The sequence below is a fragment of the Pararge aegeria genome, chromosome 9, assembly GCF_905163445.1.
Source record: "Pararge aegeria chromosome 9, ilParAegt1.1, whole genome shotgun sequence".
Lineage (NCBI taxonomy): Eukaryota > Metazoa > Arthropoda > Insecta > Lepidoptera > Nymphalidae > Pararge > Pararge aegeria.
The window spans coordinates 7,968,487-7,983,219 of NC_053188.1; the positions used below are offsets into that span (position 1 = coordinate 7,968,487).

Genomic DNA, 14,733 nt, shown 5'->3' on the forward strand with positions numbered 1-14,733 from the left:
ATTAATAAATTAGATTGGGCAGCGCGATTCAGCGAGCAGCGCTTTTGCGTTGCTTGCCTACCAGAGTATTTTATCGATAAGTGGCGAACCGTTGCACATTCCTATTTTTACTGACATTGGCGCAGCTTGGCAGTAAACCCTCGCATGCCGTCGTATTTACATTCCATCAATTATGCTTTTTACCGAATATTTGGTTGCTCTAGTGGTTAGCATGCCCGACTACGGATCACGAGGTCCTGGGTTGGTTGGTAGGTATTGTTGCTGTTTAAGAATTTTCAATAAAAGCCCGTAGTTAGGAAATATGCGGTGTGTCCGATAGCACGTAAAGCCGTCGGTCCCGGTTATTATCACCTGCTTGAGAATAGTCGTTAAAGCCCACCAGCCCGCATTGGAGTAGCGAGGCGAGCGAGTACGAGTCTATGCTCGTAAACTTTTTCTTCTATAAGGTGAGGCTTGTGCCCAGTAGTGGGACTTTAACTGGCTGTGGATGATGACTATCAAGTTTGATGTTTTACATCGGCCTGAAGTTCTGTGACGGCCCACTTTTTATTTTTATTTGATAACATTTTTATAAGCATCGTCGTGCGTCAAAGTAGGCTATCTAGACGCACGGTTCGACGTAGTTCCCGGGGAACAACCCAGTGACCCCGTCCATAACGCCCTCCCACCAGCCGTCGTCGTTCTTCTTCAGCACGTAGATCACGGCGCTCTCCTGGAATGACAGCTCGTCCTCTTTGTCGGCGTAGTAGTCGTAAATCGCTACAACTGCAACAATGACAATACGGTAAGCATATTTCCAGTTTATGTTTATCCATAAAAGTTATTTATGCAACTGTTACGTAATATACGCAATCAATGACGAAGAAAACAAATACAGAATATAGTTGTTTGGCGCATATATACATATATAAAAATATAAAATATAATTATATAAAAATAAATATTTTATTACTTAAATAAATATATACAATATATATTAAAGAATATGTGTAACTAAAGACAAATAAATAAGTAACTACCAAAATAAATTATATAAAAATGGAAATAACATAATAAATTCAATATGAAGCAAATAAAATAAATAATTATCTTCAAACAAAAATAATAATAAATGAAAAAAAAGAGAAGAAGGGAGCAGTGGACTTTCCCGGGTCATCAGATAATTGAGACAAAAAGTAATCTTTCACAGGTTTTTTAAAGATTTGGATGGATTTTGCCTAACTTATAGCCAAAGGCATTCCAAAGCTTTAACACTTTGTGTAGAATAAGTGTTCTATTTTGATTCTATTTTTAAATTTTGTTTATAATATTTAATTGTAAGATTCAAAACAAGTTTTTATTGATCAACCCAAATATTGACCCACAAACTCGACCCAAATATTGAAATATGAGCATTATGTTGTGGGAAATAAAGAATAACTGTGAACCCTCCTGATGAGGACTAAGACCTCCGCTTTTCTGGTTTGATAATTATGATGAGTGTATACTCATCGAGTGGACGACACGTTGGCCAATCGCTGGCCAATTGTACACTTGGAGGCAAAATGCCTTAAGCTAACTCAGAACGTTTGAAAGGAGTTGGTGTTGATTCGATAGTAATTTTATTAGTTTAGTACTATGCCCACCACGGTGAAAGCAGTGGGTAGGACTTCGACTTCACTATCGGGGGGACGAGTTTGAGACGAATCCCGCCTCTAATTTTTCTAAGTTATGTGCGTTTCTCATGCATTTAAAACATAACTTGCTTTAACGGCGAAGGAAAACACAGTGAAGAAACCTGCATGCAACAATTCTCCATAATGTTCTCAAAGGTCTATGGAGTCCATTAATCTGTACTGGGCCAGCTGGTCGCCTTAACCTCTTCTCATTGTGGGAGGAGACCCGTGCCCTGTTTTGGGCCAGTAATGGGTTGATATGATCCACACCACTGGTATTTCTTCTATTAGGTGTCTTTGATATGAACAAAGAAATTTTTAATTTGTATTTGAATTTGATATTGGCTTTTTGTTGGTGGGCTTTAGACCAGTTAACATGTGAAATGCATGAACGCTTCATAAGTACCTGTAATAAGGTCTACATGAATAAATCATTTTGAATTTTGAATTTTATATGAAGGTGGAGGGCAACTAGTGCTGTATTAATTTACGAGATAGGGAAGTGCCAGTAAAGTGAGCAGTCCACACAAGCCAGTTACCTTTCTCGATGTAATTCTTAGGCACCCATCCGGGCAGATCCTCCTCATCAGGAACAATGGCCGGCACAGCGTTGGTGTACTGGCCGCTGATTTTGCCCTGGAACAACTGGTGCAGTTATTGAAGTTGTACGTTTTAACCCCCCACGGAAAAAGAAGGGTGTCATATGTTTACAAAGTTGCACATTTATGTGTTTTCTGTTTGACAGTAGACGTGATTGTGATGGTTCTTTAACCATGAACCAGCTACGTGGTGTAATTAACAAATTGTATTATGGTTTTGTATAAAAAAATCTTAGAAACAGCCCGGAGTTTTTTTTTCGATGTATTATAACACACCTAATAAATAAAACCCGAAATAACACTTCAGAGGCTTTAGAGGTATATTATTTCCTGTCTCTGAAACTTATCTGTCAAAACCGCAACGCTAATAGTTATTGCGTAAAACCATTGCCATAGTTTAAGAAATCAGATACAGCATTAACAGCACATGCAGAAAAAAAATCAAAGTGACTCCTGTCACTTTATGCTATGCGTCGCGTAGCGTTGGTACTAGGTACTATGCACGTGTCGGTCTTTTATCTTCCAATAGGGTTGTCATAAGTAAACACTTAATGTTTTGAATTCGTTTGAATGTAAAAATAAATATGCACCTTTTGATTAGATATTTTTACAGAATGATTGATTCGTTTATGAAATATACATACTCGTGCTGGGAGCGAATCTTGTACTAAGATCAATGTATTTGAGCTTTTATGAAAACAGCTTAAAATTTTAATTGTTTTTTTTTATCATTTATATGTTAAAAAACACTGTTCAAAATCATATTCATGAAAAATTTGACGCTGGAAGACTTGTGTTATTTTTTTTTTTATTCTACACAAGTTAGCCGTTGACTGCAATCTCACCTGGTGGTAAGAGATAATGCAGTCTAAGATGGTAACGGGCTAACCTGTTAGGGAGTATGGTAGTCATACCACACATCGGTTTTAGTTTCCATTAACTTATCGCTTACACCCTTTGTAGATTGTGATGGTGATGGTGGATGTATGATTGTGATTGGCGGTCGGCAGCAATGGTTACCTGCATGTGGTGTCGCCCGAAGGACTCTGCGAGCTCGTCGTCGAGTGGCGGCGGCGGCAACGGCGGCGACACCGAGCCGCCACGCGCAGAGCCGCCGCCTGAGCCACCGCCGGACCCGCCCGAGCCGCCGGCCGACGAAGACGATGCACGCTGCAAAACACAAATACACTGTAAAACTAGCGGTTTAACTAGCTATTTATGCAACTATTACGTAAACAGGGCCATTTTTTTAAGAGTTAATATAACTTGTTTGTATACTCTTTGCCATGACTGCTGATAAGAATACAGTTGTCACCACACCTCCTCTCAGCGGATGTCGTACGAGGCGACTTAGGGAATATAACGGAAATAATGCAGCAGCGTCTTCAATGCTACTACTACCATCTAGTGCGATCACCAACACGTCTTCCCAGCGTGCTGATTAAGGGCAAATCCTCTTGTTGGAAGAGGCCTTAAGTCTAGCAGTGGACTGTAATAAAATAAGACTTAACGTACGTGTTAAGTCTTATTTTATTACAGTCATACCTAGCCATACATAACCATATTACACTTTATATTAGATGGATACAGGGCGGAACTTTGCAGGACGTGTTACCGCGGAGTGTTGCTGTTAATATGCGATGGTTTACCACTTACCATCAGGTGGGCGATATGCGTGGTCCGTTAATTTTATTAACATTAAAAAAACTGCTCATACATAACATCCTAACTCTTTATGCAACTGTTACGTAATTAGGGTAGTTTTAATCGCAGTGCTATTTTTTAAACTTATAATAAAAATATGCTTTATTATTTACTTACGTGCCCTGGCAGGCTCATAGAATGCTGGCTGTGTTCTCCATCTGACCCAATCAATGGAGAAGGCGGTGCTGGAATATAAAGCATGCATTATGTTTTACACAAATCTGTAAACTATACTTGACAAGTCTAAAAATATCGCTTTCCTTTTTACACTGTATTTCCTGGAAGAGGATAGAACTTTTTTTTAGATATTTAACTTTTGACTTTGGTAAAAGCAGTGACTTTGAAGCTTGATTCTTGAACTCGATGAATTATGTTTTATCTAAACTATATAACACTAATTTTGGATCAGTCCTATAAGAGGACCAATCCAAATTTGGATTGGTCCTCTTATAGGACTGATCTGATCTGGGTCACCAGATAGACTATAGACTATAGACTATAACTATAGACTATAGACTTTTGTTTGCGGCTCAGGTTCGCCTGGTCCCTAGTGTCAACTAGGGACCAGGCGAACCTGAGCCGCAAACAAAAGTAGAAGATGTACTTTCTTCTTCTTCACGTGTTATATCTAGTGTTTAGCATATTCAACTCCCTATCCCGGGATGGGCAAAAATAAATGAAGTATTGTGTTGTACTGTTACAAAATGCCTAGGATATTGGCAGTGTCAAACCCCGTGCGTCTGAGAGCTCGTTAAGCCGTCGGTCAACGTTATTATCACTAACTAATTATTTCAAGGTCACCAATCTGCACTGGAGCATTGTGGTAGGTCTATGCTCTGTAACCATCTGTCCATCAACCATGTGTAATGATTTCCACTGTTATAATATTATATTTTCATACTTACGTGGCATACTGGAATGCAAATCTTGTTGTGAATAATTGGATGGTGACTGGTGCTGATTCGGGTGCACCATTCCAACCTGTAGTTATAATATTTTATAGATTCCATTCTCTAAAAGAAACTCAATAGAGTTTTAGTGATGTCAAAATTGAGTTTCAAATGATTTCTTATAGGGCCTTGGCGATACTCCTTAGTAAAATACTTTCTAATAACAAATATGCCAATATTTTTACTATGTATTACACATATTAGATTTTTATGCTTTACGGAACATTTAGTTCACACAAATAAAGCTATTCAGTTGAGTTTTTTTTCCTAGCTTGCTCCATAAATAATGTTTTTTATATTTTTCTCAAAGGCGTGTGATGTTTACCAATACGCACTTGGCCGGCATGGTGGACTACGGCCTAAACTTTTCTCAATCCGAGATCCATGCCCAATAGTGGGTTGATGATGGTGATGATGATACAAACATACAAACTTTTTCTAATCATATAGGGACATGCCGTGGTGGTTTTTAACATCGGTCCTACCCAAGGAACGAAAGTTCCAAACTCCATGATTCTGGGCAACTTGTATCCAGCGGCTCCCCGCGACTCGTTTGATGTCATCTGTCCACCGGGTTGGGGGTCGACCAACGCTGCGTTTACCGGTGCGGGGTTGCCACTTCAACACCTTGGAACCCCAACGTCCATGTGTTCTCCGAGCAATGTGCCCCGCCCTTTGCCACTTCAGTAACGCGACTCGTTGAGCTATGTCGGTAACTTTAGTTCTTCTACGTATCTACAAATTTCTGATTTGATCACGTAGAGATACTCCTTGCTCTTTCCATCGCTCGCTTAGTGACTCTGAAGCTTTACTACCACGACAAAACAAAAGTATGGATTACCTGTGGTTGCGCAACCGGTAGAGTGGAATACCCCGGCGGGCGGCGTGGGTAGTTGGGTGCGTAGTGCGACGGTACCTGCGGCGGGGCCACGGCCGGCGGCGTGCGGTACTCCCGCGACGATTTACCTGCGAGGTATGCTGTTAAACCGGGGCCTGTACCAATGGTACTCGCAATGGAAGTCGTCAGAGTAAAATATAACTTATCCTCATCATCTTGAAGCTCAAATTTGGCCACAATTCTAAGGCTAGTAGTGTTGGCAGAACGTTTGTAAAATTAAAATCTGTCGCTCAAGAAAATCGATTCGATCGTTTTTCGATTGACGCCCATTTTGCTATGACTATATAATGTTTCGATGCGCAAAAGACAGACAAGACAGAAAGAAGGAACTATTGAACGCACGCAAAAGCGGAGTGCTCTTATAGGTTTTTTATAAGTTAGTTGCGGGCTCTTCTTAGACCAGGGCGTGTTTGGAACTCACCTAGCTTTAAGTTAACGAATGTAGTTATCACCATCACCTAACATTAGTGGTAACATGTTATATTAACGCTTCATAAGTGCCTGTGATTGTAAGTTTACAGGAATAAAACATTTTTGAATTTACGTACAATAAACATTTTTTTTTTGCTGATGTTTTATATATGTATTGTATATGTAATAAAGCCTAATTAAGTTTTATTTAAGGACAAAAATATATATTTTATAGTCACCGAAAATTACATAGCAGTTAGTGCCGCCATGCTTATTTCTACCGCCATTGTTGCAATGCCTGTGTTACGGACGGACGGGCGTTGTTGCTGGTTTAATTACAGGCACTTAACACCTACGTCTCTGGTAGATAGACACAGGACGGCAGATTGCCGGACCTGGCATGCCCTTTGAAGTGTTGCTCTGTTTATAGACGATGATTTTCCTTAACACCAGGTTTGTCAACATCTGATTGGTCAACTGTTTAAAAAAGGAGCATTCTTTTTTTTCTCATTTATAACGGTTCAAAGCCGTTTAAGTCTTACCAAGAGTGCCCCTTCCAAGAGTGCCAGTGTTTGCGGCGGATGAAGAACGCACCACTGCTGGTGGTGTGGGCGGTTTAGTTGTAGGTGCTGGCAAAGGTGCAGCACCTGGGGCGGAGCCCGAACGGCGACCGCGCGGCGTGCCAGTGCTGCCGTTGTTCCATCGGGCTCCGTGACCAATGTCATCCAGAGCTAGAAACACTTATTCTAAATTACTAGCTTTTTCTGCTTATAGCTGTGAATCCATACTCATATTATAAATGCTAAAGTACATCTATTTGTCACCAATGTTTAGCTCAACGACTGCAACACACTTGATGAAATTTGGCACCTATATTATAGCTTGCATCCTAAGGATAGCAATGTGTTATTCAAATGTGTTACTATTAGCGTTTCGGTTTCACAGATAAGTCTCAGAGACAAAACAAGGTAGCTCTAATACCTCAGAAGATTTATTTCTGTTTTCAGTAACACATTGTATAAGCTTTATGCATAACTAATCTTAGTGAATTCTTGCATCCTGGATTTAAGATTTTGGATCACATATCCTGGGATTAATAAAAAACAGGGATGAATCTGTGGCCAAAAGCTGGTCTCTAATAAACTCGCTACAGACAGCTAAATGATGATGTTCTCATATTCAACGATAGGATTAAGAGACTGATTTTTGTCAGTCCCATGCTTGAGCATGTTAAGCCATCATCAAAGGCAGCGGTAGAAATAGCAAGTATTGGGATGACAAGATAGAAGATAGAAGCTTTAAATATTCTATGAGATATTTCCTAAATATACTATCTTTCACCCAAAATTTACAATTCAAATGTTCTGAAAACCCCAAATAGTATCATTGTATAAAAAGTAAAATATTTTTTAATTAAATAATTTTAGTTCTCTTTGAACTAATGGCCGAAGAGGAAAGTGAATACAATTATTTCTCCCTTTTTTAAGCCATTTCCACCAAATCTCCCTTTAAGCCATAATTTCCAAAATTTTTGTAATATCTACATCACAATTGTACCAAACAATTAGTCAGGGCCAAGGCTTTAAAATGCTCATAAAATATCTAAGCTGTATAGGTACATGGCAAGTTACACAAGCTCCCAAATGTATACTTGCTGTGTTATGTGTGTATTTTGGTCTGTATAATATTATTATAACCCACATTTATTAATAAGGTACTCGTATTTATTAAGAGATGCACTTGGCAAAAGACACATGCAGATGGTGGCAAACTGCCGCAATCCCATAATCTTTGTATTTACTAGTACACACCATAGTCAGACTTAGAAAATAATGATTAAGATTTTTTGCAATACATTGCATTCATCATCCTATAAACCCATTAACAGCCCACTCTAGAACACAAGTCTACTCCCACAATGAGAAAGGGTAAAGGCTGTAGTCCACCTCACTGGCCCAGTGTGGATTGGTGGATTCCACACACCTTTGAAAACATTATTGAGAACTATCAGGCATGCAGGTTCCCTCATGATGTTTTCCTTCACAGTTGAAGCAAGTTTTTTTTCACATAACTACCTACAAGGGCTATCACCGCTTGCTATACAATGCATTGTTATGTTGTGCAAATGTAATCAAAACCAAACATACCTGAGTAATCAATGCTCTTTCGGACATATTTTATAGGCTTCTCAGGATTAGCAGGAGCTATGATTTTATACTGCCTATTGGTAACCTTGTTTGCAGTTAACACACCAATCTCCCTTCTGGCAACTTTCTCCTTATGAATGGAGACTGTTTGGGCGATGTGATTCATCTGACCCTCCATCTCTGCTAGCTGCATGGTTTGTAACTCTAATAACTGCAGAAAATTGTATGCAAGTGTGTTTATTTGATAGGCCACACTAGCTAGGGACTGTGTGGTGTAGTTCTTAGTACTTTCCAATGCGAGCCTTTTGTTTTCCGATTGGAAGTAATTCGCTTCACAGTATTCAGCTACTCGTTCGAGATTTGTGTGACTGTCAGTTAGGTGGTTTCGACCCTCGGGAATGTCCGTTTGGAGCAACGCAGCTAATTCTGCCATTTTGAGGCTGAAAATAAGATCTTTCCTTAGTTTAAACAATGAATGTTCGATATTGAAAAGTATTGCCAAGCGACCTTCACTGATGATTGCTGAACGTAAAAGTGGTACTTAATTAGCGAACATTGTAAAGGAAGTGATATATCGCAACTACTATAAATTATAAAACGCAGCAGACAGAATAGTTTATAAATTTAATGAAATATACTAAAGAAACTGACGGACTAACGGATATCTGGAATACGGAATAGATAACGAATAGTCAATCTTTTGCTGGTATAGCTTGCAGAGTTCTTATAAAATTAAGTTTATAATACTATATACCTTGGTTCTGTTCGTACCTTCCTTTCTTCCTTCTGAATTTATTAATACACTAAACAAAGTATCCGGTAAATCATCGATTCTTTCATACGTAAATATTAAAAAATATATACATATTGCACTCCACCCATGACAAACCACAGATTAAATAAAAATAAATATGATTGTCAACTTTATTTTCAAAATTGACTACAGATTTCAGTAAGAGATGTATTTTGCTTGATGTGTCCATTTAATTACTCATTACTCTTATGTGTCTATAAAGTAATGCTACTGTATATACTTCTTTTTTTGATTTATGGATTACTGTATATAGACAACGCCATTAAATCACACTACAGACTAATTGACGCAGAATGCAGATGGAGCCAATTTGCGTCAAATTTAAATGGCATTAACCTAACTATGTTAAACCTTGTTGACTACATTAGCTTTTGTACTGTGCATGCGGATTTTTTTATATATAAATTTAAATAATTAAACATCTTATTTTAATTTCTGATTTCAAACGTTTAAAAACGTTTTTAACTTTTTATCTTGCAAATAATTAAAAATGATATTCATAGAGTATACCGTAACGTATTTTCTCAGCTGATATATTTATCGCGGTAAATCACCTCATAACTAAAAGTTATATTAAAAAGCATCTTTCAAAGCCATCTGTTTAACACTTTTTTTTAGTGCGTTAATGAGCTAACGATCAGGTGGAGCAGTAACATTTATTAGTAAAATTTACAAAGATGTGTTAGTTATTTTCTATCAAAGTTAGTCGTAGATACATATCTTTTCGTGACTGGAAGCTTTTTAAATGCACATAATATTCCGGATTTATAGAAAAATATATTTAGTTGATAAAACATATAAACGGTGGTTAATTTTGTTTGTGAAAAAAAACTATCTTTTTTTAGCTCTGTGTGTTCTTACTGTGTGCCTAGTCTGCGTTCTACTTGGCTCTTGGGTTCTGCCAATTGTCGAATTCAAGTCGAATTTACACAAAATTAAATTTAGCTGTTTTGTAGTCAATTTGTATTAGAATTTTTCTACTCAACAGTGTCCTTAGAATGTAACAAATAAGTACTTCTAATTAAAGTGCAGTAAAATGGGAACTAATGGTAATGGCCGCCGCGGCGGCACTAAAATACCTGATGTCCGCCGACCTATGGAAGAAGGTGACTGTATCGATATGGAAAGCCCTGAGCTGGATTTTGTGTACGACGACTGCGACACTCAAGCTAATGAGATAGCTGAACTCTACAGCTACACAGAACATCCGGAATTTCAATATAACGTGAAAGCTTTCGAGGAGATAATGGAAGAATTCAATTTCCCACCGAGTTGGCAGAGATTGTCGAGTACACAGCAACGCACTGTTGTAATGAAGCTCTTGGAGCATCTGGATGTAGCCGTGAGTGAAATACGAATGCGAGCAACGAGGTGTATACTATATCTGGCTCAGGGCTGCTGGGCTGAGATGCAGTCTGATGCAGAACAAGCTTACTGGGCTCGTGTTAATATAATGACTTTGTATGATATGGGAACCTTCGCTGCTTTTGTTGAGCTGTTAAATCTAGAAATAGTGAGGAGTAGTGCTGCGGTAGCATCTAGAAAACTTGCTGAATCTCTTGCGGACTCTACTAACTTAAGAGTAATTCTATCTGTTTTGTACCTTATAACAGAACATATGAGAACTGAAAAAGACAATCAAGAGTTAGAGTATGCCCACCTAGTGAAAACATTCAAGGATGAAATTGGGTCACCCTTTGGGGATGAAATGTTACCTGTTAAACTACTGGGTATGGTAACTCAATTATGTAATGGGACTACACCTCATTTTCCAATGAAAAAAGTATTACTGCTTTTATGGAAGATATTACTTGTTTATCTTGGGGGTTCAAAGCAGTTAAAAGAACGAAAAGCTAAGCTTAGGGAGAAGTATGGTTTGCCTCCTGTGACAGAAGACACTCTTGAAATTATAAAAAGCATGCGTTCAAGCTCTCCCCCTCCCAGTGCGGCAGATATATTAGAGAACCAAAACCCTGGACAGAGAAAACTGAAGGAGAACGAAAGAGCACTTCGTAGGCAGACATTCATTAAACAAACATCCCTAGATGAATCTGATGAGCAAATTTTTGTTGACAAAGAAGAAACTGGCAATGGATCTGAAGATTATTCAATGGAGTTTCAGTCTATGTCCTCTGATAATAATCAAAATGCTAATACAAATCCTAATTGCCCATACTACATGTGTATTAAACGTTTTGATAGTCCCCCTCCACCTCCACCACTGCCCAGAAGTTTACCCTGGAGATCTAAAGTTCGTCAAAAAGATATTGACATGTTTTTAGACAATGTAAGGATAAAATTTGTTGGATACTCCCTTCCCGGTGATAGAAAGACAAAAGCTGGTTTACCTCAACCTATTCATGAGGGTATAGAGATATTGAAGAAGCATATGTACACAAGCCTTGCTGAAGTTCAAGCTGAAAGAGAATATGAAATTGGTAGAAGTCCTTTAACTAGAGGTGAAAAAGATGTTGAAGAGACTGAGGTGGAAATTCTGTACAAAGCAATGTTACCTAATTTACCACAGTATATGATTGCTCTACTAAAAATACTTTTAGCTGCCACACCTACATCAACAGCGAAGACTTACTCAATGAACATTATGGCTGATGTACTGCCCGAGGAAATGCCCATGACAGTACTTCAATCATTAAAACTTGGTATTGATGTCAACAGGCACAAAGAGATTATTGTTAAAGCAGTAACAGCAATCTTATTGCTATTGTTAAAACATTTTAAATTAAATCATGTGTATCAGTTTGAATTTATGTCCCAGCATCTTGTGTTTGCAAACTGCATGCCTTTAGTACTAAAGTTTTTTAATCAGAACATTTTGTCTTATATTGGGGCGAAAAACTCAATACCAATTTTTGACTTCCCTGCTTGTGTAATAGGTGAACAGCCAGAGTTAACCAAAGAATGTTTGGACATTGGAGACTCATCAGTTCCATACTCTTGGAGGAATGTCTTTTCATGCATTAACCTTTTAAGAATTTTAAATAAATTGACAAAGTGGAAGAATGCAAGAATTATGATGCTTGTTGTATTCAAAAGTGCTCCAATTCTTAAACGTACACTTAAAGTGAGGCATGCATTAATGCAGTTCTATGTGTTGAAGTTGTTAAAGATGCAAACCAAATACTTGGGACGGCAATGGAGAAAAACAAACATGAAGACTATTAGTGCAATATACTCTAAAGTACGTCACAGATTGAATGATGATTGGGCTTTTGGGAATGAAGTTGATGCGCGACCTTGGGATTTTCAAGATGAAGAATGTGCTTTGAGAGTCAGTGTAGATCGCTTCAATCAAAGACGGTACGGTTCTGGTGTGGACCATGAGGGTGAACTAACTCCAGTTGATACAGATTTAAATAGTGTACTAGACACAATTATAGATCTAGATGAAGAATTTAAAACAAACTATGAATTATGGCTTGACCAAGAGGTATATAATAATGAAATCAATTGGGATGTATTACTCTCGGCATGAAATAAAAATAATCGTATGATATAGTGGATATAGTATAACACTTTCCTCTTTTAAATGATTTACATTTAATCAATTGTAAACATGGTTTTTTTATATATGTACATATTTTCTTATTTCTGTCATGCTGTATTCATGACTAATGTGTATAGACTTTTTTAAATTGGTACCAGCATACATTTTATCGTTAACAAATTAAGGTAATATAACAAAGTTTGAAAATTACTTTATTAGATATAACTTAACTTTTAAACAAATACATTTGTGTGTTCCGAAATGATTAAAATGGATATATCGTGCTTTTTATACTTTTATTAACATTTCAGTATTCAATCATAATTTTGTAAATTAGATCTAGGATATTGAGTATTCTGATCCATGAAGTATTCTGATTTCTGAAACATGATAGTATTCAAATTTCGAGGGATTCAAATCAATCAATTGAATTACATTCATGATATTGTAGCAATTCATAATAAGTATTTCACATCATGTTTATTTTAAAAATTATGTTAAAATGTTAGTAATGTTGCCCATTGTTGGTTTGTAAATTATGTATTCCTAGTAAATAAAAGGGCAATAGATCTGTAAAATAAATGTGTAAAGATTACTATGTGATATTAGTTTTGCATTGTGCTTTTGAGTGTATTACTAATATAACATAGGCTACCGAAATGATCTGGAATAGCAAATGTTTTTTCGTGCATGGTTAACATAGGCAGGAGATATTTTCTCCATAGGGAAACAACAAAATATTTATCTCCCACAGTTTTATCCACTCTGTGAAAGATCCTTACTTTCTCCCGTAGTATTGCATTGTCTAGACCGCTTCCGAACTCTACATGACTATCCTTACATTGTGCTTAAGCCGTAACGTTTATTTATATCTATCTATCTATCTATCTTGTAGTGGGGCCCGTTTTGGCGAATGCACTTCAACCATTCAAGGTCTTTTTTACCCATCCTTAAATCCTCATCACCCTAAATAGGTTCAAATACCCACTCAAAGAGAACGATTGATCGATTCACTTCGGCCAATAATCGCGCCAATTATACCTATACGGGTAAATTTTCACGAGGGATCGGACGGATCACAGATTTTAATGACTTGACTAATTATTGAATAAAATTATGAAGTTTAAAAAATCTAAACATCGGCATGCCGCATGATTTTTAATAGATAAAATAAAATGAAATAACACTTTGGAAACCGGAAAATATTTCAGTTCCAATAGAATAATTACTTACATAAAGGCGTTAACATTAAAATGCTAGTTGTGGTAGCGACTTAGTGTAAATTAAATTAAAGAGTTTATAAATTAAAACAGCTTTTTCTTTATATTTATTTGTACCTACAAGTAGATTAGACTTTGTCACACTTTTGATTTAAATATGGATGTTACCCGTTATTGTATTTTACTTACGTAACTTGCCAGGATAGAACACCTGGCAAGAAGTTACTTACTACATGTGAAAGTCTCATCAAAATTGGCTTTGCCATTACCGGCCCTTCTTCCACAATAAAAATGAGGGAATTTTCATGTGAGGTGTACCTATAAGCAATTAGACACATCATTTGTATCAATTTGTATTAATAGATACCATACAAATATGTAAAGTTACCATTAAATAACACGTAATTAACAAATAAAAAACCTCACCTGATGTTTCCATTATGAGCATATCTTGCTAAGATAAATCTGACTCGAAGGGCCACAATAAAATGATTGAAAACTAATGAAAATCTGTGTTCATGATCGATCATTTGCTTGCCAAATAATTTTAAACTGAGATAAAATTTTTTCTTGCATATTAAATCTGTCAAATAATTTCTTAGGTTGTCTAAAAATTTAATTTTTTTTACCATTGGAATGATTCCTATGGTAAAATAAATAAAACTATAATTTAATTAAAGCTATTATGGCGCCCAAACCAGGCGCACAGCGTTTACTCTTTGACGCACTCCCCTCTCCCCCGGCAACGGAGCGGTCGCGCGATGCCTTAATTTTATACTGTTAAATTATTAGTCGAAAATATAAACCTTATTGCACTTTAGAAAGGCTCA

The 14,733-nt window shown here is 37.1% G+C and overlaps 2 protein-coding genes across 6 annotated transcripts; one reads left to right on the forward strand and one right to left on the reverse strand.

The window, feature by feature from the left end:
• Positions 1 to 502: 502 nt before the first annotated feature.
• Positions 503 to 14,215, reverse strand: LOC120626166 (abl interactor 2). Of its 5 annotated transcripts, none has more exons than XM_039893522.1 (9): positions 14,134 to 14,215; positions 8,365 to 8,804; positions 6,760 to 6,957; positions 5,750 to 5,874; positions 4,864 to 4,939; positions 4,076 to 4,143; positions 3,275 to 3,424; positions 2,195 to 2,300; positions 503 to 765 (listed from the first exon to the last, which is right to left on the reverse strand). In XM_039893522.1, the coding sequence occupies exons 1-9, from the start codon at positions 14,136 to 14,138 to the stop codon at positions 602 to 604; spliced, it is 1,332 nt and encodes a 443-aa protein (XP_039749456.1). In that variant the 5' UTR covers positions 14,139 to 14,215; the 3' UTR covers positions 503 to 601. The 5 variants fall into 5 exon arrangements, with proteins under 5 accessions (XP_039749456.1, XP_039749458.1, XP_039749457.1 ...); XM_039893524.1 differs by having other exon boundaries at positions 2,195 to 2,291; positions 14,134 to 14,208; XM_039893523.1 differs by having other exon boundaries at positions 6,760 to 6,948; positions 14,134 to 14,206.
• LOC120626165 (striatin-interacting protein 1) lies at positions 10,038 to 13,993 on the forward strand. Its single transcript, XM_039893521.1, has one exon. It carries the CDS (start codon positions 10,215 to 10,217, stop codon positions 12,669 to 12,671), a length of 2,457 nt encoding a protein of 818 aa, XP_039749455.1. The 5' UTR covers positions 10,038 to 10,214; the 3' UTR covers positions 12,672 to 13,993.
• Positions 14,216 to 14,733: the final 518 nt, after the last annotated feature.